Source organism: Lipophrys pholis, assembly GCF_963383615.2.
Source record: "Lipophrys pholis genome assembly, chromosome: 19".
NCBI classification, from domain to species: domain Eukaryota; kingdom Metazoa; phylum Chordata; class Actinopteri; order Blenniiformes; family Blenniidae; genus Lipophrys; species Lipophrys pholis.
This window is the reverse complement of record NC_137647.1, coordinates 2,602,959-2,629,437: the sequence shown is the minus strand read 5'-3', so window position 1 is coordinate 2,629,437 and position 26,479 is coordinate 2,602,959. Positions and strand designations below refer to the sequence as shown.

At 46.6% G+C, this 26,479-nt stretch overlaps 1 protein-coding gene across 2 annotated transcripts; it reads left to right on the top strand.

The window, feature by feature from the left end:
• Positions 1 to 517: 517 nt before the first annotated feature.
• Positions 518 to 25,803, top strand: LOC308124611 (uncharacterized protein). 2 transcript variants are annotated; one of them, XM_080487706.1, is made up of 22 exons: positions 518 to 875; positions 2,526 to 2,603; positions 3,108 to 3,173; positions 4,613 to 4,764; positions 4,845 to 4,929; positions 5,690 to 5,819; positions 8,550 to 8,643; positions 13,337 to 13,442; positions 16,300 to 16,398; positions 16,958 to 17,014; positions 18,383 to 18,451; positions 18,606 to 18,695; positions 19,102 to 19,211; positions 19,768 to 20,254; positions 20,561 to 20,653; positions 20,731 to 22,860; positions 22,943 to 23,090; positions 23,446 to 23,554; positions 23,758 to 23,917; positions 24,001 to 24,102; positions 24,716 to 24,802; positions 25,395 to 25,803. In XM_080487706.1, the coding sequence occupies exons 1-22, from the start codon at positions 750 to 752 to the stop codon at positions 25,533 to 25,535; spliced, it is 4,719 nt and encodes a 1,572-aa protein (XP_080343832.1). In that variant the 5' UTR covers positions 518 to 749; the 3' UTR covers positions 25,536 to 25,803. The 2 variants fall into 2 exon arrangements, with proteins under 2 accessions (XP_080343832.1, XP_080343831.1); XM_080487705.1 differs by having other exon boundaries at positions 13,334 to 13,442.
• Positions 25,804 to 26,479: the final 676 nt, after the last annotated feature.

Sequence of the window (26,479 nt, the reverse complement as noted above, 5' to 3'; positions counted from 1 at the left end):
GCATATTTGATTAAAATAATTTTTGTTTTGCAGTCAAAATTTTATTTTCACTGAAATAAAACATAAAAACCTTGAATTTAAATAAAGAATACATATTAGAAAACAGTTTTTCTATAGAAAATTAATATCTGGATTGTGAAACTAAACACAGAAACAATACATTTATGTTGATTTTGTCCATTTGAATCAGTAACATTAGTATTCAAGTGGCTTAATATTTAAAACTATCGAGGTACAGATTAATCAGATTAATTTGGTTGCTGGTTACAGAATATTTTATTCGCACGTGACATTTGTAATCGAAACTTAGTAAATAAACAAGGTTAGCTTATATAATGATTTCTGCGGGGTAGTTTTCATTTCCCGTTTATCAGAAAAAAAAAAGGAAAATATCTTTCTTTCTCTCGCGCTCTCTTTCTTTCTTTACGTCATGACGTCACGCGCACATCACCATGACGACAGCGTTGAATCCACCGCGTTTGACAGATGTTGGTTCAGGAGGCGCCGCTTCATTCAACCCGGAGCGGAGCAGCCGAGAGGCGGGGCGGGGGACCAGCGGAGCACCGGGACGAAGCAGCGGAGCACCGGGAGGCGGAGGGGCAGCCGAAGTTTGCTTGTTTTTCCCCGCGGAGCAGCGGGACCGAGGACCGGGGGAGCGGAGCGGAGCACCGGGACACGACAGCCGGGGTTCGGCTATTTTTTCCCCCGCGGAGCAGCAGCAGCAGCAGCAGCGCGGGGCTGAAGGCACAATGTCCGGGGAAAAAGCTTCCAGCCCGTGCGGGAAGTTTCAGGCGAACATTTTCAACAAGAGTAAATGTCAGAACTGCTTCAAATCCCGGGAACTACATCTGCTGAGCGAGCGGGACCTGGAGCAGGTAAACCCGGATTATTTAATCCTAATCCAGATTCTTTAACGAGGGTTTATTTAATCCCAACCCGGTTTATTGAATCCCATCCCAGCTTCTTTAACCCAGCATCATTAACCCAGCCTTTTTCTTCCTAACCCGGCTCAAACCCGGGTTATTTAATCCTGACCGGGTTTTAACCTGGTTTTTCCTTTTATTTCAATACCGAGTTTAAAACCAGTCACTGGATTCTCCTCCGTTTGAAGTAAATGTTTCTGAATCTTCAGTTGAACATGAACATTTGAGTTCAGCCACTGCAGAAAGATGTTTGGATGAATCTTTACATCACATCGACTTTAATCTGATCAACATTAGTCCACCTTGTTTCTGCTCTGACTGCTGATTTGGTCAATGTTGTTGCTGTCGCTGTTGTTATTTTGTTGTCGTTGTTTTTGTTGTAATTGCTCTTGTCGAAGTTGTTGTAGTCGTTGTAGAAGTTGATGTCGTTGCTGTCGTTGAAGTTGGTGTCACTGAAGTTGCTGTCGCTGCTGTTGAAGTTGCTGTCATTGAAGTTGCTGTCGTTGCTGTTGAAGTTGTTGTCGTTGAAGTTGTTGTCGTTGAAGTTGCTGTCATTGAAGTTGCTGTCATTGAAGTTGCTATCATTATTGTTGCTGTTGCTGCTGTTGAAGTAGTTGTTAGTGCTATTGCTGAAGTTGCTCTCATTGAAGTTGCTGTCGTTTCTGTTGAAGTTGTTGTCGTTAAAGTTGCTGTCATTGCTGTTGAAGTTGATGTCATTGAAGTTATTGTCGTTGTTGTCGAAGATGTTGTCGTTGCTGTTGTTGTCGTCTTGGTCAAAGTTATGGTTGTTGAAGTTGTTGCCATTGCCATTTTTGTGAAGTTGTTGTCGTTGCCGTACTTTGCTGTGCTCCTGCTGGTATTTGGCCTCTTATATACTTTATTGCTCTGCTGTTTCACTGAGTTCTAAGAACAATCATCGATGTAGTGAGATGTTGTTGTTGTTGTTGTTGTTGTTGTTCTCTTCGCACTGCAACTCGTATAAACCTTTGGTTTCCGAACACTTGGAGAAGAAGGAGAAACACCAATGAAAATGTGAGAAAGGTTCAGGAGGTGTTTCTCCTGCTGTTTCCGTGACTCAACCATCATGAATCATTGTGTTACATAAGACAAACGCCTCTCTGATCCCGAAGCCCCGGGCAACAAAACCTCAGTGTGACGGGAATCATGAAGACGGAGAGAAGATGTGAGAACATCAGGTGACGTAAGGAGAACCATGGCGACGGCCTCCTGCATGCCCCACATTGTTGCCCCACATTGTTGCCCCTCCCTCGTTCACCGCCCTGTAATTTCTCCCCACGTCTGACACGCAGAACTTCAACAGGTGAAAAGAAGATTTAGACTCTTTTATTTTGGAAAGGAAAGCAGCTTCGAGAAAAAGCACTTCCCCATCAAATTCCCTCCGTTTTTCTTCTTCTTGTGAGACGAGACCAAACGTCCCTTTGACTGCGATCCGCTTCTGAAAACATGAAGGAGGTTCAGACCCGAACACGAGTCCGACCCTGACAGAATTACAGTCGATTCTTGATTCTTGATTCTTTATTCTTTATTCTTGATTCTTGATTCTTGACTCTTGACTCTTGACTCTTGACTCTCTCCTCCCAGGCAAAGCCGATCTACGGAGGCTGGCTGTGCTTGGCTCCCGAGGGGACAGACTTTGACAACCCCATCCAGAGATCCAGGGTGGGACACACACACACACACACACACACACACACGCACACACACACACACACACACACACACACACACACACGCACACACACACACCCATCTGTCTTCATCCAATGCAGCGTTACAGAGGCTGATGCTGGACAAGAAACATGGAATCTATCTATCTATCTATCTATCTATCTATCTATCTATCTATCTATCTATCTATCTATCTATCTATCTATCTATCTATCTATCTATCTATCTATCTATCTATCTATCTATCTATCTATCTATCTATCTATCTATCTATCTATCTATCTATCTATCTATCTATCTATCTATCTATCTATCTATCTATCTATCTATCTATCTATCTATCCCTGTTGTTTACTTCCTGTCTATAATAATATATATTTAAAGAAAGTTCAGACTGTTCATTTATAACCTGCTGAAAAGCTTCAAACATATTAAACCGGGTCACGGTGTGACACCGACTGTTCATCAATGTGTGTTTTGGTTCTCATGTGGTAGAAATGGCAGCGGCGCTTCTTCATCCTGTACGAGGACGGCAGCCTGAGCTTCGCCCTGGACGAGCTGGTGAGACAAACATGGAGGACGCCGGCATCTTTAGGCCAGATGTGCTGAACCACAGCTTATCCTGTCCTTTTAATGCACACACACACACACACACACACACACACACACACACACACACACACACACACACACACACACACACACACACACACACACACACACACCCACACCCCCCCCTCGTCTCTCTGTGATCCCCTCAAATCTCCTCCCCTCCTCCCTCCCGCCGCACGCTGCAGCGACATTTCACATTTTTAACCAACACTCAGCCCGGTCGTGTCTCTCATCACCGATTCCCAACATCTCATTTGTGTGCAGGAGCTTCCAGCTGTTCCCAGCTGCACGTGAAGAAAGTGTTGTTTTCTGATTTTAGAGCAGGTGAACATTAAGTTTTTGTTTCAGAAAAGTTTCTTGTTTACATGGCAACGTTCTGAAAACCATGTCTGTTTCCATTGAAACAGAGACTTGAGATATCGAGCTAACCAAGTCGTCCCAGGTTTCCTACCGTTGTAGTACCACTTTGTACCACAAGGTGGTGTTCAGAGTCCATATCAGCAGCTCATATGTTACACCAGTTCTGTAATAGCTGCGATTGAAGGAGCTGTTTTTACCCGATTAACTTACTTCTCGTTCACACGGCAATGTTCTGAAAACCATGTCCGTTTCCACGGAACCAGCAGAAATGCTGTGAACAATGTAGTTTTCTCCCCTTCGTTTGTTCCGTGTGGCGTTCACGTTCACTAGCCTGAAACAAACACTGACCAGAGAGGAAGTGAAGAAGAAACACGGCTCATTGATTGGTCCAGACCGAAAGCAGAAGTCCCGCCGCTTTAGCCCGTGGTGGCTAGGCTAGTTAGCTCATGGCTAATGGGTAGTCACAAACAACCGAGATATATAGTCTTCAGACCAGATATCAACGACTCTTCCTCACTACTTCTTCCTCATTACTTCTTCCTCTCTACGTCTTCCTCACTACTCCACATTTGCACACAAAATATTTTCTAAATTGTTCTTTCTGCATCTGCTTCTTCTGATTCGGGCGGTTAGCTTTGTTTGTCATTTACCCAGAATGCATTGCGCTCTACGTCACATCCTCTCCTGCCGTCCGCTGGATAGATCGTTTGTAGACGAAGTGAGACCCAGCATGTCAAGGTGACCAGAGATTGCTTGTCAGCGCCGGTTCAGAGTTGGTGGGAGTTTTCACGTCCCCCAAACGAAACGTTTTTTTTTTCCGCTGAAGAGACTCTGGTCCCGACCAAACGGTGAACAGGCCCTCAGTTTCATGTTGAAACCATTAATCCGGTGCAAGAACAGGTGGAGTAAGAGACGTTTGAACAAAGTAAAACACTGAAACACAAGTGGAAGTTCCAAACTCTGATGACTTGATGGTGCTGAAAGATCATGTCCTCTGAGAAAGTCCTGTGTCTCTGTGTGGTCCACAGCCCAGCACTCTGCCTCAGGGCACGGTCAGTATGACGCTGTGCACCGACATCGCCGACGCCGAGCCCCGGACGGGTCAGAGGAACGCCCTGTTCCTCGTCACCCCCGAGCAGGAAATCTTCATCCGCGGGGACAACAAGGAGATCATCAACGGGTTCGATCATCGGCGAGAAGTTTCACCGTATCTTCAGGAGCGAAGACAGACGGCTGACGCTTCTCTTCTTGGTCCAACAGGTGGAGCGAGCAGCTCGTCGTCTACCTGCAGACAAACAGGCTGAGTCAGAAGAAGAAACGCAAAGTGGAGGCTGTCACCAGTCAGGTGAGTCGCTTTCTAACAGCCACATGTAAAAACATTTTCTAATCTCTCAGATGAAGACAAACATCTCCCACAGATCGAAAATATAGAAATGAAGTTCCCCTGGGATCTACCGTGGGACATTTACCTTCATAATAGAAATGTCATTGTCTTGTAAATGTAATTTCCTGGACTACAATCAAACTGAACATCAAAAAAGGCCAAACATCAGGATGACGGCAGCAAAATGAAAACATTTTTGGTGAATTTTCCCAGGATTCTGCTGTTAAAAGCTGACATTTCCCACGAGCCTCTGGTCCAAAACGTTGAATTATGGTTAGATTTGAGGAATGGCAAACTGCTGAGAGTCCGGAGTGTTAAAACCAAACATAATTAGAAAAAAACTACCAAACACACAGCGGATAGGAACTTATTGAGCTTCAGGTCAAACAGAAATGACAACTGTTTGACTTTTAAATGTGAAAACTTGCTTATGCTTATGGCTATTTCCATTAATCCCACTTTTATTTATACTACAAAATATTTTAATTTAAAGTTATTATGTTGGCTCATTGGTCATGTTTGTATTTAATGAAAATGTTGTCATGTTGGGTTTATTTGTGTTTATTTAATTTTGAAAGAATGCAGCATTTATCAGTGATGAAGATCAGTGATGGTCTATAGAAGCTCTTTATCCCCTATATGCAGATGATACCTTGTTATAAATCTTCTATATGTGCGTTCAAATAGGAGTAAAACTGACTTTTCTTGAATTGAATGTCAGGAACCGAGCCCGGCGAAGATTTCCGCCACCAATTCAGGTTTTCCGTCTTCGGCTGTCGGCCGTGGCGAGTCGGCCGAGCAGGACGGCAGACCGGATGAGACCCCCGTCTGGACGGTCACCGATCCCCGAGGTGCAGCACGGACACCACGCACACACCCTGAGGCCCCTCGGCCAATCGCAGCCACTTCCTGTCCTAACACGCTGCAGATGTTCGCACGCTTGTTTTATTTGTTCGTTTGACTGCGGCTTGACCGAGCGCTGACTCGCAGCCGTGGGAACCAGGCGGAGGAGTTTCTGCCCCGGCAGGATGTGGAGTTGTACAAACACGCCGAGAGATGTGCAGGAAGCGGCGTGTCTGACCTTCAGGCATCATAAACGCTGCGCAGCTCACATGAATCCATAAAAGAGCTCTTAAACACGTCCTAATGGGCTTGATGTTGAGCTGAGGGCCGGTGCTGGTACCCAGAGCCCAGAGTCGGCAGCTCCGGTAATGAAGGTCTGGATGAGCTGCTGCTTAAAGGCACAAACGTCCCTCCGCCTCCACATGGGAGACGTTTAATCATTGACTTTACATTTATCATTAGTTGGATGGATGGATGGATTTTTACCTTCGCCAACAACGTTGGCAAAGAAGGTTATGCGTTCATCTGCATGTATTTATTTATTATTGGTTTGTTTGTATGTATTTTGCCAACTTTTTGCAAAAACTACTCAACCGAATTGCATGAAATCGTCTGGGACGATTTGTCCTCATCCAAGGACCAAACAGTTACATTTTGGGATGTTAACGGCTAACCGTTTCCGAATAAATCCTAAACAAAATGAGAAAAAACTGTCCCATACAAAGCGAATGAGAGAGGCACCTAATGGAGGAGATCAAAGGAGATCAGTGTCTGTTGCCATGGAGACGCACCCTGCTCAGTGTTTCTCATTGATGTAGCTACATGACCTAGCGAGTGAGCATTGATATGAGCTAACAGCTATCATGCTAGCAATGCTAACTCGGTTCCGCAAACAAATGTGGTGTTGGCGAAGGTCTGCACTCTACCGAGTGTAGCTCTAGTTTCACATTTATCATTCGTATTTGGATTTTTCAAAAAAAAAAAAAGTTTTTCTAAATAAACTGCAAAAAGCACTAAAAACCTTATGGAAGAATGTCAGACTGTTCAGAGAGGATTTGTTTTATTGCCGTCAGTCATTTGAATTTCATCGGCTATTTGATTTATTTAATCAAATTTTAAATAGTTATTACCATGTGTTTACAGTCTCATGAATTAAAATGTTGGCGTTTAAGAAAATATTTCATTAACTCAAACTGATCCTGGAGCCTCTGCAGCCTCGTTTAAACGATTTACACCCTGATCCACTGAAACACTGTTTTTTTTTTTTTTCATTTTCGTTTCACAAAAGAGCACGAAAGGTTAAATTCTGGCCTCGTCGGCTACGTTGACACCAGATTTTCCAAGTGGAAATTCTAAATTTAAGTTGTGTTTTAGGGATCCGTTTACATGGCAGCGGTTTTTTGAGTTTGCCAATAAAAAACACAACTTTCTGAAAACGCTGCGACTCCATCGCCGTTTAGATGGCAGAATATTGATCTCGGTCCTGGTCACCATAGTAACTAGTTCTTCTGCACATGCTCAGAACAGAGCTTCTTCCATGGTGTCATGACTCCCAGTCCATTTTCTCCTGGGACTTGGTAGTTTTGTTTTGACAGTCACCATAATAACAATCCAACTTGATGGTCTGTCCACCAGAATGTTAATATTTAGAGCTCATTGTTCTCTGCTGTGTGTGTGTGTGTGTGTGTGTGTGTGTGTGTGTGTGTGTGTGTGTGTGTGTGTGTGTGTGTGTGTGTGTGTGTGTGTGTGTGTGTGTGTGTGTGTGTGTGTGTGTGTGTGTGTGTGTGTGTGGTTTCAGAACTAAAACAAACAGCAGCACCAACTAGTGGACAACATTTATACTTATAATTAATATTTATCATTTTAATTTACTTTTAAATTCAGTTCAACTTTTTAACATTAGTTATATGATTTTAAATAATTGTAATGATCAATCTTAGAATACTTTTAAACGCTTCTTGTATTGTTTCATCTTATTATGAGTGTACAAAGAGTGTGTGAAGCACTGAGCAGGATGAAGAGGGCAGGATCATATCGTACAGATTTTTATTTTTTTAATGACAAGTGAAGCAGGAATGTTTTTACCTTCCTGCTTCATTAAAAAAAGAACCTTCTGCTCATGGCCCGACATGCTAACTACATATTTTTCAGCGTTTCTGCCGTTTCCGTGTAAACTGACATTGTTTTCAGAGCGTTGCCGTGTAAACGACAGAACTTTCCTGAAACGAAAAACGTGAAAACGACATGTTCTCACTTGAAACGTTGTCGCGTAAACTTGGTGTTTTTCCTGCTTTCCTCCGTCATGTAGAACCTGAAGTTGATAGCCAGAGAGCAGACTGAGCTCCAGACCCCCCCCCGTAAACCCCCGGCGCCGCCTCAACATGGTTCTCAACCCCGAATGGGGAACCAATTTACTAAATGAACGATGGGGATGATTATAAATAAGTAGGAGTGATATTTCAGCTGAAAGTTGGTCTCGTAAAAACCGGCAAGAAATGCAATAAAAGGTGAAGCACGCGGCCCAAAAAAAAAAAAAAAAGGTTTGTTTGTGTTGGTTTTGTTTAAAGTGGATTTGTGTGGAAGCTTCGGTCTGCTGTGATTAATAGAAAAAAAGATGATTTCATCCAGTCGGTTGGCGGCTGCAGCGTCGAGGAGGCTTCGGGGTTCACGTGGAGCCGGGAGGACTTAAAACGTGGAGTCCAACGTTCTGAAACGCGGTTGTGTCGTTCTGTCTGCAGGAGACTCTCGACCCTCGGACGCCGCTGCCAGTAACGCCGGCCCGATGGGATCCGCAGACCCGAGGGCCAACGGGAGCCGGAGGCCGGACAGGAGGTTGGAAATGATGGATGTCTTTTTCGGATCATGCATGTCTCTCCCCCCGTTTGTGTTTGTGTGTAATCTGTGGCTGACGGTAGTTTGAAGAGCGCCCGCTCAGGGAAATGTGGAAGCAATTAGCACAGAGGACATGCAGCGGCTCCCCGGCGTGAAGCCGTCATACGCCGCCAAACTGCACATCAAAGCCCCCACCACCCCCACCCCCACCCCCACCCCCCCCATTAGACATCCCACTGCTGCTTTCTTCGTTCAGCCTCCCGGTTTGTGCCCCAGCAGCTTGTAGAGTGGTCACATGACCCTCCGCAAACATGTCAGCTCCGCACTCTTGTTGCCTTTTTGGGAGTCAAAAAACACAAAAATCCCCCCTCCCCTCCAAATAAGGCCAGAAATTCCAAAACGCTGCTGTAATTAGATCCGTGCAGCATTGTTTCTCAGGACCTCGGCGCCGCCGCTCAGAGGCAAAGCTTCACTTCCAGCGCTCGGAGCTGACGGAATAAAATTCACTGCAAAAAAACAAAAAACAGAACACTGACAATCACCACATAAACCATTTCACCACAGTCCAGAGGTCTGAAACCTGCGGCTCTGGAGCCTCATGTGGTTCTTCAGCTCCTCTGTCGCGGCTCCAGGAAACTTTCAGGAAAATGTATATCATCTAAATAAACGTTTGTTTTCATTTCTAGTTGGTTTGTATTAAACACTGATTTTCAAAAATGGTCGAATCTCAAGGTGAAAAACAGCTAATTAAGGTAGAACAGCTAAAGTAAGAAAAATAAGGATAATTAAAGCGGCAAGCAGCCTTGATCGGGACCTCGCACTCTGGCCTCTGGCCCCTCGGGGTCGGCCCAATCACAGCCTCTGGCCCATTTGAATATTGATCAAATATCAATTTTAAAGGTTTGAACAAAAATGTACTTTTATTTTGAAAAAATGTGTGGGGCTTTTATTTTGAAAGCCTCGGGGCTCTGTCCTCATCACAGCCATACAACAATTACAACCATCGGCCATTAGGCCCCCTGCTGGGAGCAGAAAGTAAGGTCTTCATAACCTGTCCATGCTCGACTGGCCCCAAACTTCACGGGTTTCATTAGAGGCCGACTGACTTTCTCGGTCGGAGTCTCACAAGCAGTGAGGAACCGTTCAAGGCTGCTTGTAGATTTATTTTAGCAATATGTCTGGATCTGCTGTCCACCCTTATCTTACTGATGTGACGCTGAAATTCATCAAATAATAACGAGGCATGTGAGTAAAATGTGTCTGCATCTTTGCCAGCTTCAACACATATTCAAATACACAAATGGCACATATTTGAGGAGTATTTTTCATTTATGAAAGCAGAACTGGGCATGAAAGAACATGCATACATGCTTTCTTTAAGCACCAGCTGGCACAGTAGCCACCACATTGATAGTGTTTTTCTTAAACAGTTTTCCGAATGGCTGAAAGAGGCAGAGAAGGTTTTAGACGGGGCCGTCCCGTGACTCCAAAGCCTAACATTGCTCATGAGATAGTGAAGCTGCGGTGCCGTATCGATAAACTCGAGGACGAACGTCAGGAAATTTTTCCAGCTGAAAAATCCTTTGAAGCGACCGGAATTAGTGTAAATTGAAGAGGAGCTGAAGATGAAAAAAATCCAGACGGGAGCATCTCCAGATGAATTCTGAACTGTTGGAGGAAGAAGGACAGAGGGGGGCCGAGTCCTCCTCACACAGCGACGAGGGACTTGGAACAGGAAGTCAACCAGCTGAAGGCAAAGCTCGCTGGTGGTGAAGAAGCCAACACTGAACTCCAGAAGGAAAATGAGAGTCTCTCTGCGATGTGTGAGGAGACCCTGCAGGAGGAGAAGGAGACCCTGCAGGAGGAGAAGGAGAAGGAGACCCTGCAGGAGAAGAAGGAGAAGGAGACTCTGCAGGAGAAGAAGGAGACCCTGCAGGAGGAGAAGGAGACCCTGCAGGAGGAGAAGGAGACCCCGCAGGAGGAGAAGGAGAAGGAGACCCTGCAGGAGAAGAAGGAGACCCCGCAGGAGGAGAAGGAGGAGACCCTGCAGGAGGAGAAGGAGACCCTGCAGGAAGAGAAGGAGACCCTGCAGGAAGAGAAGGAGACCCTGCAGGAGGAGAAGGAGACCCTGCAGGAGGAGAAGGAGACCCTGCAGGAGGAGAAGGAGACCCCGCAGGAGGAGAAGGAGACCCTGCAGGAGAAGAAGGAGACCCTGCAGGAGGAGAAGGAGGAGACCCTGCAGGAGGAGAAGGAGAAGGAGACCCTGCAGGAGAAGAAGGAGACCCCGCAGGAGGAGAAGGAGGAGACCCTGCAGGAGGAGAAGGAGACCCTGCAGGAAGAGAAGGAGACCCTGCAGGAAGAGAAGGAGACCCTGCAGGAGGAGAAGGAGACCCTGCAGGAGGAGAAGGAGCCCTGCAGGAAGAGAAGGAGACCCTGCAGGAGGAGAAGGAGACCCTGCAGGAAGAGAAGGAGACCCTGCAGGAAGAGAAGGAGACCTTGCAGACCCCTACTGTTTTGGTTTGATCTCTCTACGACAGTGGACCCCAACCTTTTTTGCGCCACGGACCGGCTTAATGTCAGACGATATTTTCACGGACCGGCCTTTAAGCTGTGGCGGATAAATACAACAAAATAAAATGACACGACCAACACAAAAACTGTGGCATTTTGTAAACGTGAATCCACTGTGTACGTGTATTTCTTTCTACTTACTTGCATGTTATCCTTCTGTCTCCTCACTGGGCCTTTTCCCCTTTGCTTAACGCCTCTATCGCCAGTCTTTATGAGCGTGCCAAATTTGGTGAGTTTATATGCAAGTTTGCTGCAAAAAATAAATAAAGAAGAAGAAGAAGAAGAAACATTACAAAAGCAATAAGGTCCTGGCCTCCAGGCCCAGGCCTCCTTTAGAAGCCTCGGTCTTTCTGCTCGGTCCCTAAAAGGGGGAGAAAAGGAAAAAAAATTAACAAAGGAGGACAAAAGAAGAAAAGGAGAGAATAAAGGAGAAAGGGGGAAATTTAAATAAAAAAAGACCAAAAGATGCTATCATTTATACTCGTCTAAACACCTGGAACATTTTCCAGATGTTTCACGAAAGATGCAGAAATCTGCTCGCATCTCCCAAACGCCTCGCATGTAAATTATTCAGATGGATTTTACAGGTGTGTCGTTTTTATTTGCAAGATGTCAAATAATGTAGAAATGAAAAGAAACTCAGCAAAGTCACACATTTTTAGACTTGTTTGGGTTTGCATGGGTCATGTTTCAGAAATGTTTCAGAGACTTTCAGGGGTGTTTCAGGTTGTTTTAGGGATGTTTGAATGTGGTTTCAGGGTTGGTCCAGGTTGGTTTCAGGATTTTAACGGCCATGTTTCAGGGATGCTTCAGGATGTTTTAGGGGTGTTTTAGGAATGTTTCAGGGATGCTTCAGTGTTGCTTTAGAGATGTTTCAGGGTTGTATGTGCCATCTTTCAGGGATGTTTCAGGATTTTAACGTCCATGTTTCAGGGATGCTTCAGGTTGTTTTAGGGGTGTTTTAGGAATGTTTCAGGGATGCTTCAGTGTTGCTTTAGAGATGTTTCAGGGTTGTATGTGCCATCTTTCAGGGATGTTTCAGGATTTTAACGTCCATGTTTCAGGGATGCTTCAGGTTGTTTTAGGAGTGTTTTAGGAATGTTTCAGGGATGCTTCAGTGTTGCTTTAGAGATGTTTCAGGGTTGTATCTGCCATCTTTCAGGGATGTTTCAGTGTCGTTTCAGAGTGTTCAGCAGCTGCAGGGACATCCGGGTCGCTCTGAGCTCCTCTGGTTTGTTTGTGGTTCATTATGAAGCTGTGCAGGCTGACGTCATGTGATCCCACCTGTGTGTCAGCAGCAAACACACACAAGCTTTAATCCCCCTCAAACCTCCACTGAGAGACTTCCAGGTGAAACGTCCTCATTTGTCCGTCAACATTTGAACTGAGTCTCTTCAGCAGCCGATTATTCCACAAAATATCCTCGTACTGAAATCTCTGATAGAAATGTACCGTCATCCACTTAAATTCAGGGTTTCCAAATGTCCTCCTGCGACGATGCTGACTGATCAATATGTGAACGCTCCCAAGTGGGAAATGGGACATTCCCAGCAGGTAACATTCCCAGCAGCAGAAATGTCCAGTCACATCTTCAGACTGACTTCACATTGTTCCTGTTTTCCGTCCTGTGGCTGTTGCTGTCAGATTGTGGGAGTCTTAACGCCTCCTGGGTGGACACAGATTGAAATGCTGCTGCTAATCCACCAAACGCCAGCAGAACGTCTCAGCAGGGGGTTTCCTGTTTGTCTGTACGGTGGCCCAGAGGGGCCCAGAGGGGCCCAGAGGGGCCAACGGCACAACACAACAGCCAAAAGCCACATTTGTATTTCATTTGCGTCACGGCTTTTTCATGTATCTTGAGGTTTTTAGCTGTTGTGTTACATTTATTTGCTGTTGTATTGCAGTTTTTTGTTGTTGCGTTGTGTTTTTTTGCTGTTATGTTGTTGCTCTTCGCCGTTGCATTTTACCAACGGCACTTCTGGGTCACCTCATATACTGTATATCTGGCTGTTAAAAACACACTCAAATAAAGGAGAAGCCCTGATTTCATCCACATTTCATCAAGGCCTTCCCCGTTAATTCGGTGAGTTGTGGCTGATCAGGACTTTGTGTTTCCCAGCAGCTCGGCGGAGCGGCTGCAGGGATCCAAGGCCTCCAGGAAGGATCAGGCCGGGGACGCCGCCGGCTGCAGGAAGGGCAGGAGCGAGGCTTGCAGCAGCACGCGGGAGGTACCAACGCCACTCAGTCATCACATGTGACACTCAGGAAGGTGTTTTCTGCTCAATCACAGCTTCTGCGCTTCTTCCTGGAAACACAAAAAACACGTCGGCCATTTTCACACTCGCATTCCTGTTAGAGCCTCGGAGGAGCTCCTGAACAGTGGCGACACGTCAGTGTTTCATTAGGCGGTGATGACATGCGGCCCTCCCCGCCCGCTCCGCGTCTTTTTCCAGCTCAATCACGGGATTCGTGCAGGCAGCTGCATGTCTGTTCTCCCAACCGCTTTGCATGGGATAGTTCTTTGCAATTCTTTTTTTTTTTTTTTTGGGAACGGTTAGTCGTTAACGTCCTAAAATCTAACTGATTGGTCTTTGGATGATGACAAATCATCCCTGAAGATTTCATGCAATTCGGGAACAGAGTTTTTGCGAAAAATTGGTAAAAAGCATACATACAAACCAATGAATAGATAATTAAATAAATACACACAGACAGACAAGAACATAACCTTCTCTCCCAGCTTTCGTTGGCGAAGGTAAATATACAAAATATATAAAAACTTGTGGATTTCAGAGTCAAAGTCCACACGAACTTCCACACGAGCAAAGATCTTAAAGGATTTGATTTGTATTCAGCTTGAAGATTTCAGATCAAACACAAGAAAAGAACGAGAATGTTTCCCAAAAGCTTAAACAAAAGATTTGTAGAGGAAGCGCTGGTTCAAATCGTTTTTCCAGAGAAGCGGCTCTGTCGTGTGACCCGGCACCAGAGTAATCGGTAATCCTGAGGAGTGTTTGTCATGTCGAGTTCAGACACGACGCGGTCGTCCAGGTGAAACAGAGACGTCGCTGACTGAAGCCCCCCCCCCCCCCCCCCCCTCCCCCCCCCCCCCCCCCCCCCCCCCCCCCCCCCCCCCCCCTCCCGGTCCGGCTGCCATGTCCAGACATGTGGGGGCAGAACCGGTTCTGAAGCTGCGGCGTTCATCCAGGCCCCGCCCACTTCACACACAGTGTACCAGGCGTCTCTGTTTACAGCTTCGCCGCACATCTGTTAGTGAGCGACAGTGACGGAGCCGGTGATTCAGGCGGCGAGAAAAGTCCAGCCGGTTTCAGTCTGAGTGTGACGGAGGAAACATTTCACCCTGTATCATCGTGTTGAAATGAATCAGTGACTCACTCCGTCACGGAGACGTCACGAAGCAGAAGACGAGCCCCGAACTCTTCTTCTGATGCATCTAATCCGGGTTCTGTCGTCAAACGGGCTTTTGGAGACTTTGGCCCCGTTTCCACGGCAACGCTTCGAGTGAAAACGCATCGTTTTTTTTTGTCCGTTTTACTTTCAGAGGATTTTGTAGAATAAAACATTGTACAGTTGTAATCAGACGACACACACACACGCACACACACACACACACACACACACACACACACACACACACACACACACACACACACACACACACACACAGATGGTTCATCATAATCTTTCATTAAACACACTCCCTTGTTTCAGAGGATTTTCCTTCTTATTGCACCAGAAGCTCGTCTGAAACCACAAACTGATCCAGGAGCCATGAGGAGGTCAGAGACCAGGTCCAGAGACTAGGAGCAGAGACCAGGTCCAGAGACCCAGACCAGGATTCATTTAATTTAAGAGCCGACTGGAGTCATTAAAGCCTCTTCTTCCTCCTCTACCTTTTCCTAAATTTCCTCCTTTTCCTTTTCCTTTTCCTCTTCCTCCTCTCCCTTCTCTTCCTATTCCTCCTCCTCCTCCTCCTGATGCTCCGGTGTCCTTGGTGGTTTTCGATCTGAAGGCCACAGTAAAAGCCCAGAACATCTAGTGGTGACTGCAGGTTCCTGTTTTCCCGTTAAATCGGTTGCATAAGAGAGAAGAATGAATCTTTTGATTTGAGGCTGAAACAAACGGGACTCGGGCCCCGTCGGGTTAAGTCAGAGCAATCTGACGGCCGGCGGTGTGCAGGAGCCTGGCGCTCGGGTCCAGAGTGTCACGTTCAGATGGAAGACAAAAAGCCTGACAGAGCATCAGGGATTATCTGGCCTGGAAAAGCCGCTCCATGCATTCCTGGACCGGATCCAGCGTTGCGAGTGCAGCTGTGACGGGCGCCGCTCGGCTCCCCGCCGCACTAATCCTCACCGCTCTGCCAAGCACACAGGCCGCCGTTACTCCGGTTACTCTCAGAAAACTCGTCACGTCTCGAGTCGGTTCACTCCTTTAATCTGGACCGTTCGGATCGGAGAAACATGTTTTAGTTCAGGGATCACATACAGTCCATCCTGCCATAATAACGTTTCAAATCAAACTCTGAAGGGGTCATATGCTAAATTATATTAGATAAATTGTCAAGTAAGTGCTCAGATCAGACCAACATAAAACAAGGAACATCATTGTGCTTTGAAGCAAAAGAATCAAGTTTCTCAGTTGTTAAAACTGAAAGAAATTAGTGCTTTGAGACAATTAACATTCACATGAAGCCGGTTCTTAATGGGAAAGCTGGGGATGTTTTGGGCCTTTACAGGAGTCTCTGTAAATATCTGGCAGTATAGTTGACAAAGCAACTCTGAGGTCATGGTGAGGCCCACGACCCACTGGAAAACGGACCCACCAGAACCACTGATCTTGAGGATCTTTATTTGTGCTTCACAGTAAGAAAAATAACACAGAATCTAACAACATTTGATCAAAATGATATCTGAAACAAGGTGGAATTGATATGATGAAAATAAATGTACTGTATGTACATCGGAAGAGGAAACTCTTGAAAGCTTTACTGTCTTCACTGGGTCGTTTTAACTTCATGGTTCTGTGAGACTAAAGAAATCCGACGTGTTGTGTTGTTCTGTGCAGAAGCTTCAATCCTGTGGCGACGTGAGTCAGCTGACTGCCGCCCCTCCTCCCCGGAGGTCCAAGTCTCTGGACCGCAGGACCTCCGACACCATCATGACGGTCAGTCCTCATCACACCACCGCTTCACTCTGCACCCGCACGGCTTAATCCCATGTTTGTTGGATTACTGTGGTGGGATTTTTAACTGCAGAAAATCTCTTTCTGTGCGTCCAGGCTGCAGGAGTTTGGAGAAAAAAAAGATTACATTTAGGGATTTAGCAGACGAGTGTAGTGAATACAACAATATAGTGACTCTTGTTTCAGCAGGAATCAGTATCTTAATATTGTCTCCTTTAAAAAGCTAAAGACTGAAGAGCAAATCTCTCTGTTTACTAGAAGTCCACAGCAAAGTGATAAAGTAGAAACAGCTTTAAAAACAAACAAGGTCAGTGATTCACTGTGTGTGTGTGTGTGTGTGTGTGTGTGTGTGTGTGTGTGTGTGTGTGTGTGTGTGTGTGTGTGTGTGTGTGTGTGTGTGTGTGTGTGTGTGTGTGTGTGTGTGTGTGTGTGTGTGTGTGTGTGTGTGTGTGTGTGTGTGTGTGTGTGTGTGTGTGTGTGTGTGTGTGTGTGTGTGTGTGTGTGTGTGTGTGTGTGTGTGTGTGTGTGGATGTGTTTACAGCCAGATCTACTGAACTTCAAGAAAGGCTGGATGGTCAAACTGGATGAAGATGATCAGGTAAATTAACCCGAACCCTAACACACGAGTCTTTCATCCAAATGTCAAACTTTATTGATCCTGCGCTCGTCATTCTGCTCCGTGCTTCACACAGTTTATACACTCATAATAAGTACAGGAAGAATTTAAAAGAATTCTAAGATTGATCATTACAATTATTTTAAAAATCTAATGTTAAAAAGTTGAACTAAATTTAAAGCAAAATTCAATGAAAAGTATAAATATTATTTCGTATAAATGTTATATCATCAAAATTGATTGTATAGATTATATTAAAATAATTGGAACTCATGTATTGAATGAAATTGTATTTATTAGACCCCGTGAACATTGTTTCAAGTGAAAAGGCATCATTTCAGAAAAGTTTCACATTTACACAGCAACATTGTGAAAACAGTGTTTGTTTACGTGGAATCAATGTAGTTTTAATGTTGCGCCACTAGTTGGTGCTGTTGTTTGTTATTGTAATGAAACTACAAACACATGCAGCAGAGAACAATGAGCTCTAAACATTAACAATGGGAGAACACAGACATTCTAGTGGACAGACCACCAAGTTGGATTGTTATTACGGTGACTTTCAAAATAAAACTACCAAGTCCCAGGAGAATATTTACTGGGAGCCATGACACCACGGAGGAAACTTTGTTCTGATTGACTCTACTGAGCATGTGCAGAAGAGCTTTTTACGACCAACCTGGTGACCAGGAGCACCTCTGCAGAAAGGTTATTCCGTTTCCATGGAGACGGAGCATTTTTAAAAAGTTCCACCTTGGGAGCTCTTTTTAAAATTGCATTTTCAGTCGTCACGTAAACAGACATCCAAAACACTACTAAGGTTTTCTGTTTCCACTTGTAAACGGGGCTTTAGATGTAATAAAATATAGTAAAATACGTTTTCAGGAGGAGTAAGAGAATAAAACAGCTAATAAAATATTTTTTAATGGAACATTGTGAAGTAAATAGTGAAACGTGATCTCAGGTGAGCCGTTTCATCATCTCCACTTCAGAACCAGTCAAACCAACATCTGAGAAGCATCTCAGGCTCACAGGGGCACTTCAGTTGCTTCCCTTCTATTTTTCTCCAGTTTGAAACCTGATTAATTCCTCCTGAACTTGTACAAACTGCAGAAAGAGGCCGTTGTGGCTCAGCTTCTGAGCGTCTTTGGATTAAAATGAGCGGATTCCGATCCCGCCGGTATTCAGGAGCGAAACCAGGGGAAAACGGAGGAGGGACGCAGCTCCGTCCTGTAGACTTTGTCCAAGTCGTCGACCTCCAGACTCAGACTGTAAAACCAGATTTAAAGGATTATTCATCACGGACTTGTTTGTTTACCCTCCGACGTGTCGTCGTCTGCTTCCCTCTAGTGGAAGAAATCCTGGTTCGTTCTGTCCACCGACAGCCTGAGATACTACCGGGACTCTGTGGCTGAGGAGGTGAAGAGTGTGTGTGTGTGTGTGTGTGTGTGTGTGTGTGTGTGTGTGTGTGTGTGTGTGTGTGTGTGTGTGTGTGTGTGTGTGTGTGTGTGTGTGTGCGTGTGCGTGGGTGTGTGTCCCTCTCCTGACGAAGCCTCCTGTCGTCTCCTCTCAGGCTTCAGACCTCGAAGGAGAAATCGACCTGACAAAGTGTTTCGGTGTTTCCGAGTATCAGGTGCAGAGAAACTACGGCTTCCAGATCCACGTGAGGCTCCAGAGAAACACAAAAAACTCCCAGAAACTTTCCCAGAGCAGGAAAAACTACAACACACACTTTAAAAATACACCCGATATGAGCATATAAATACATAAAGACGCTCTTCTGTCTGTGAGTGTGTGAATCGATGTGTGTTGGTTCTGTATATAGACAATGTGTTTGTATTTAATGTAAATGTAAACAGATACTACAATATATCTTATTATGGACGTCTTCATTTCGATGTTTAGTTCTCCTCCTCCTCTCTTTTCCTTCTCCTACATTCTTCTCATTCTTCTTCATTCATCTTGTTTTCTTTTTCATCGTAATAGAAAACATTTTCACACGACCTGTTATTTACCTGCCGTCGCTTTGGTTTCTCTGTCGCGTCATTTCAAATGTCTGCGTGTCTCAGACCCAGAGTGGCGTCTTCACGCTGTCGGCCATGACGGCGGGAATACGTAAGAACTGGATCCAGGCGCTGATGAAGAACGTCCACCCGGCCAAAGCCCCGGATGTCACCAGGTAACCACGTTCAGGCTCACGAGGCGGGAAAAAACAAAAGTAAACCCCAAGTAAAAGTTATCCAAAGTACTCATTAAGAATGAAAGAAAATCGTTTTCAGAATGTTGTCATGTGAATATAAAAACTTTCTGAAACGATATCAACGTTGTCGTGGAAACGGGGTTTTAATAAACTGAATCATAAACGCAAAACTCTGTTGCCTAAAAACTGTTAATAAATAATGAAATTATAGAAACACGACGTAAAAAAAGACAGTTAGAAAATGTGATCATCGTCATCATGAAACTGGACGTCTGAGTTTTTCCACCAGATTGTAGAAATGTAGAGAAATATATCATCGACATATAGACATATTGATATATTATACTAAATACATTGACCCCTGTTTGAGTCCCATAAAGGTGTTTGGCTCAATAGCTCAAAGTAAGAACCCAGACATTTATCATTTCTCTCTGCAGTGTATTTATGTGTTTCTTTAGATTTACAGTTTTGAAAATGTGTCAAAAGGCCATTGAACCGTCCTTCCTGTGTGTTTGACCTGTCCTCCTCCGCTCAGTTCACCGGGTCACCACGTCTCCTCCAGGACCCCTGAGGTCCTCCCCAGACCGGACGTGACCCAGGACTCGCCCTGCGCGGCCCCCCCTGCGGAGCCCCACCCCCGCAGCGTGGCGGACAAGCGTCGAGACGGTCGCTACCGGACCTTCGACTGGGCGGAGTTCAGGCCTCAGAGCGAGCCCCCGCCCCCGCCCCCGCCCGACCCTCCCGGCTCCCCCCACCGCCCCCTGGAGCTGCTGGACGTGGAGAGGAGGAAGAGGAGGGAGGAGCGGAGGAGGAGGTACGAGAACATGCTGGGCATCTCTCTGGGACACCAGGAGACGGGTGGCACCGGCGGCGTGCAGGCGCTGAGGGTGGAGGAGGAGATGGAGGAGTGCTGGAGGCTGGTGGAGAAGATCATGTTCAGACCGGAGAAGACGATCCCGCTGATCACCGAGCGCAGAGACTCGGCGGAGACGGAGACGATGCTGCACAGCTACCGGCAGGCCGTGAGTCAGAGCGTCACACCCAGAACCTCAGAGTGATTCATGCTGCAGCGCTTCACTGTCACACTTCTGTTAAGAATCTGTTAATGCTGACAAGACACATCTGCAGTAAACACTTCGATTCGACTCTGTGTGTCAGTTCAATTCCCCGCCATTCACCAACTTCCTTTAAATTGATGAAACATGTCCTCTATGAGTCAATGAATCTGTAGAGATAAATAGTAATAAAAATAAATCTCGTGACTTGTGATGATGATGATGACGATGATGATTGATTCTCTGGTTATCGGACACTCACGCTCACTGCAGGTGGAGGACCTGAAGGAGCAGCTGGCGGAGTCGCAGCGCTGCAGACTGAAGCTGGAGGCTCAGCTGAGCGCAGCGGGATTCTACCAGCAGCAGGTCTGTGGACGACGTCGCTTTTAGGTTTCATATGTTCACCGTGATTCAACCGGCTCTAACTTCTCTTCTTCCTTCAGCTTGACCGTCCTGACTTCTGCCTCTCCGACTCCATCAAACAGCAGAGCCTGACGGAGTCCAGAGGTCTGGTCAGCCCGGAGCAGCCGGAGGAGCCTCCATCACCTCCATCACCTCCACAGCTACCTAGCATCTGGTTGCAGGACACGCAAGGGAACCTGCTGGAGCTGCAGGAGACTCCGCTCCTGTCCCCGGCCTCGGACGACCAACACCGACTGAACTCTGACCTCCAGGCTCATCTGGATGAAGACGACCTCCAGCAAACCGAGGTCCAGGAGGTGTTCGACGACTCCTCCCACCAGGTGGAGGTGAAGCGGCTCTCCAAGGAGGTGGAGCTGCTCACCGGCCAGAACGAGGCGCTCAACCAGCGCAACCAGGAGATGCTGAACCAGCTGACGGAGGCAGACCGCGAGATCGAGAGGCTGAAGGCGGAGCTGAGCAGCAGGTACACGGAGCCCCGCCTCCTCCCCGAGGCCGAGCAGCAGGAGAAGAGCCGGCTGGAGGACCTGGAGGTGGAGCTGAACCTGAGGAACCAGGAGCTGCTGGAGGCCCAGGCCCTCGTCGCCTCCCTGGAGGACAACCTGAGGGAGGCGGAGGCGCTGCTGCAGCAGGCGGAGGACGTGGAGGATGGAGCGGACAAAGCCGAGGGATACCTGCTGCGATGTTTCGAAGCCACTGAGGCCAAGCTGACGGAGCTGGAGACGCAGCTCCGGCAGTCGAAGCAACAGAACGTCCAGCTGAAGGAGGCGGAGCAGCTCCACCGCCACAGAGCCTCAGAGGCGGCCGCCGACGTCCGGCGGCTGAGCGAAGAGCTGGAGCAGGAGAGGACGAGACACAGAGAGGGAAACAGAGGAGTAAGTGGAGAGGAGAAGATCCAGCAGGTGATGGAGGCCATGGCTGCCAGGCGGAGGGCTTTGGGGAGGCTGTTGGAGGTCATCGACCGGCTGGACTTCGTCACTGAGGAGGAGAGTCAGCTGAAGCGTGAGGAGCAGTTCTGGAGTCTGGTGCTACACAAAGTGAAGGATCCTGCAGACCAGCTGCTCAGCGAGGTGACGCAGCAGATGATGCTGGAGCGGCAGATGCTGCTTCTCCTGTCGGACCGAGACGATTTCCAGGACATGGTCTGGAGCAGCGAGAGCGTCTCCGCCCCTCAAAGTGAACGCTGCGCCTTCGCCCTGGAGAAGAAGCAACTTCAGTGTGTCACACAGATGAAGATCTCCCTGCTGAGCCGGATCGGCTCCTCCGTCATATCTTCCACCAGGTCCTCTCACCTCCACCAGCTGCAGCTCGCTGTTGACCGGCTCCACGACTCTTGTCCTCCACAGCAGCTTCCCTCCACCTCTGTACTCCACTCTGCAGCCACCGAAGCTCTGTACTGCTGCTGGCTCATGGAGCTTCAGTCCAGACCGGAGCACCGTGGACGCCTTGTACCGGCTTCATTAGACGCTTCCTGTCAGACCGAGGAGGTGGAGGATGAGCAGGAGGAGGTGGAGGACGAGCAGGAGGAGGCAAAGGACGAGCAGGAGGGGGTGAAAGATGAGCAAGAGGAGGTGGTGGACGAGCAGGAGGAGAAGGAGAACGATCAGAAAGACATGGAGGACAAGCAGGTGGAGGTGGAGAACGAGCAGAAAGACATGGAGGACGAGCAGGAGGAGGTGGAGGACAAGCAGAAAGACGTGGAGGATGAACAGAAAGACATGGAGGATGAACGGAAAGACATGGAGGATGAGCAGCAGGAAGTGGAGGACAAGCAGGAAGATCTGCAGGAGGTGGAGCCTGAGGTCAGCAGGATGGAAACCCAGCAGAACTTTGAGGAATGTGATGAAAGGGATCCTAACGTCCTGGTTTCGGAGCTGACGGAGAAGCTGACGGAGCTGCAAGAAGACGAGCAGGAGAATCTTCATGTGGACCAGCAGGAGAATCTGCAGGAGGTCGATCAGAAGGTCAAGCAGGAGGTGGAGCCTGAGCTCAGCGGGATGGAGGCCCTGGAACTGGATCCAAACATCCTGATTTCGGAGCTGACGGAGCGGCTGGCAGAGCTGCAGGAGCAGATGAGCGAGCTGAAGCAGGAGTTTGAGGCGGAGCTGAGTCGACTGAGGACGGAGCACCAGAAGGAGACGGACAAGCTGAAGGTCAGTGTGTGACTCCTTCCGTCCCCCAGGAGGAGTCCTGGCGTCTCAGGAGGGTAAAAACTCGATTCCTCTCTGTCTTCAGGCCACGTGTGAACGAGGATTCTCCTCCATGGAGGACGCCCAGGCGAAGGTGGTGGTGGAGCTGCAGCGCAGACACCAACTGGAGGTGGAGCGCCTCCTGCTGGAGAGAGACAGACTGCTGGAGGAGGAGAGCACAGCCACCGCCACGGGTGAGGAGGGGGAGGAGAAAGAGAGAGAGAGAGAGAGGAGGCGACACCTCACATCTCAAAGTTCTCACTGACACACTTTACACTCTTTCTTTCTTTCTTTCTTTCTTTCTTTCTTTCTTTCTCTCTGTTTCAAATTGTCCAACAGTGTCGTTCTTCTCTTTTCTGAGTCTCTGTAACTTTAAACGATAAATTTCTTAACTACGTCCTTCTCCTCTTCACTCTGCTCCCTTCACCAGCTCTCAGTCTGACATCCAGCTGACTCCCCTTCTTTCTGAGGGGTGAAAACTCACCGTAACACCGGGATCTCAATGTTACACCACCGTGACGTGTTTCTGTGTGTTTGCTCTGATTGCAGCCATCGAAGCCATAAAGAACGCTCACCGCCTGGAGCTGCAGAGGGAACTGGAGAGGAGGGAGAGGAGCAGCGGAGGAACTCACCTGGAGGATGTTTATAGGCAGCACAGGTATCACATAGAGCATCTTCCTCCTCTAACATTAGATTATAGAACATCTTCTTCCTCTAACATCCAAATTATAGAACATCTTCTTCCTCTAACATCCAGATTATAGAGCATCTTCCTCCACTAACATCCAGATTATAGAGCATCTTCCACCTCTGCAGTTTTTCATGTCGTGTTTTTCTGAACTGGATTATTTCTGTCTGAAGCGAGGAGCTGGCTTCGTACCAGCGCGAGCTGGAGGTTCTGTCCCAGCAGTTCTGCCTGAAGTGTCTGGAGAACGGCCACCTGGTCCAGGCGGTGGACGCCGAGAGGAAGGCCCTGTGTCAGTGTCAGCAGGAGAACCAGGACCTGAGGACCAGGAACCAGGTGAGACCCGCATGAGTCCGGTTCTGGTTCTGGCTCTTGTACTGGTTCTGGTTTAATTAATGCTGGTCCCGTTTCTGTTTCAGGAGCTGAGTGGACACCTCGCGGCGGAGATCACCCGCCTGTGCTCGCTGGCCAAGCAGGACGCTCTGCCGCTCAGCCAGGGGATGGACCTGTACGAGATGGAGGTGAGGCCCAGGAGGGACGGCCGTGGGAACAGGAAGCGGTTCCTAAACAAAAGAGCAAAAACAATGAATTTTCCTTCTTGAGATGTCGTCATGTGAACGAGGCCTTAGATGAAGTTCACGTCTTTGTGCTTTGGGATTTCTTCTTCTTCTTTACAGTGCTCTCCAGCACCCTAATTTACACCGTCTGCAACTGGACCCACTTTTTACTTTAGATTTTATTGTAAATATAAAAAGTTTAACCCCTTGATGACCGTCCTCCCCAAGGGGACAGTGTGGTTCTACTGACCCAGTATTCCAGGGGCTTTCATAATTTTCACATTATACCGTGTTAGGGTTCACTTACACACTTCTTATACACGTCACAAGAAACTAGAAGATCCTAGATGTGATTTCCTCTTTAAGAGGTTAAACTGTCACAAAGACTTCACTGCCGCGACTGAAAGGCCAAAGTGTGACATTGAATACCGAGAGTTTGGACTATGGCAGCTAATTAAATGAAACAAATCCATTAATAGTCTTTATTTTAACCAACACACCGAGATGTGACGTTAGTAATCTGTTGTTGTGTCGATACCTGGTTGAAATGAGCTGAAAATGGCTCCCTGTGTTTCAGATCACGCTGCGGGTGAAGGAGTCGGAGGTCCAGTGCCTGAAGCAGGAGATCACGTCTCTGAAGGACGAGATGCAGTCGGCCCAGAAGGTCAGTGCTTCTCGGATGTTTAAAGAGAAATTTATATTTTCCTCTCAAAATAATAACAATTATAATAATAAAATAATAATACCTTTGTTCACACCAGATTCAAAAACATTTTTATTTTACCCCAACATGCATATAAGCCTCTAGGGGGCAGTGTGGCAGGAAGCATCAAGCCATGCCAGCCAATCAGAATCACACAACAACAAATGGCACAAACTACTTCCTGTTCCTCCAGCAGCGATGCAGTGAAGATCGTTGGTTTGGACCGACATAACACTGCACGTGTGTGACTGTTAATACAAACAAGCCAAAAGCACAGACGTGAAAACAAGCAAAGCTCTAACAGCATCCGTTGTTATCACAAAGTGTAAACACTCGCACACGTATGGTGACGTTAAACTCCGCCTCCTGAGTGTCGACATGCCAACAGAAGGACTGAGTTTCTCTAAATCTCCACTCTGGCCGGAGTTGTCAGGTGACTTGTAGCTTCGTTTATGTGTCAACAAAAGGCCCAGACTGGTTGACTTATCAGTTCTTTCTTGTGTAAACGGCCGTGAAGCAGCAGCAGTCTGAGGGAATTTGCTCTCTGCCTCAGGACAAGAGAAACGCCACCAAGAAGTACAAGGACATGTACACAGAGCTGAGCATCGTCAGGGCCAAAGCCCAGCAGGACGCCGACGAGCTGAGAGAAAACCTGCGGCTGGCTCATCAGGCTCTGGGTCAAAGTTCCCCCTGACCTCTACTGGTTCTACTGGTTCTACTGACTCTACTGACTCTACTGACTCTACTGCACCTCCTGCTTCTGTTTCCTTTTCTCTCCTGTTGTTGTTTTGTAAGATATTTTCCACACGTTCGTGTGTTGTTGTTTTTTAAGCGGTAAGATATTTAAAGTGTTACAGATTTCCCTTCAGATCTCTACAATCTACTGTAATTTATATTTATGTAATAGTGTTTGTGATATAAATGTGTGATTTTTAATAAATTGAATTGGCTTAATAAACCGGATGCAATGTCTTTTATTGTCCAGTGAAGAAGAGGAAAAATAATACAAAAGGAAACTGTCATCATTGTTATTTTGAAAAGGTGCTACAGGAAGTATCGAGGCTCAAGAAGTTACCTGAAAGACACAGATAACAAAATAAGAGTTCATTATTCATGTACTTGTTATCAAATCTTTTATTTATATTTTGTGTTATTTTTCAGCACTTTTTTTGTCAATAAAATTAATTTTCCTTGTTTGCATTTTAGTAGCTTCCAGTTTTTGTTTTTTTTATAAAGTGTGTCCGGGTTTTTATTTTATTGTTTATTATTTTGTAAACACAGAATAGAATTACTTTTAATCCCGGAGGGAAATTCCTTCCATGTTTAATTATGTGATAATTATTTTAAGTGATACATTTATTTGTTTCGTCATTCATATATTTCCATTGCCTTTTTAAAATTCCACTTCAATTCAACTACCAACATGATCTTGTAAGAATGTAAAATATTGCCAGGTTATTATCTTGACTGTATATATTATTGTCACTGTTATTGTTCATATTTAATACAATTGTTCATATTCTTTTACTGCTGTTCTATTTACTGTCCACTTGCTGCTCTAACGATCCTAATTTCCCCATTTTAGCTTTTATTATTCCAGTTTCTTTATTTTTCCACATTTTGAACTTTTAACGTTTT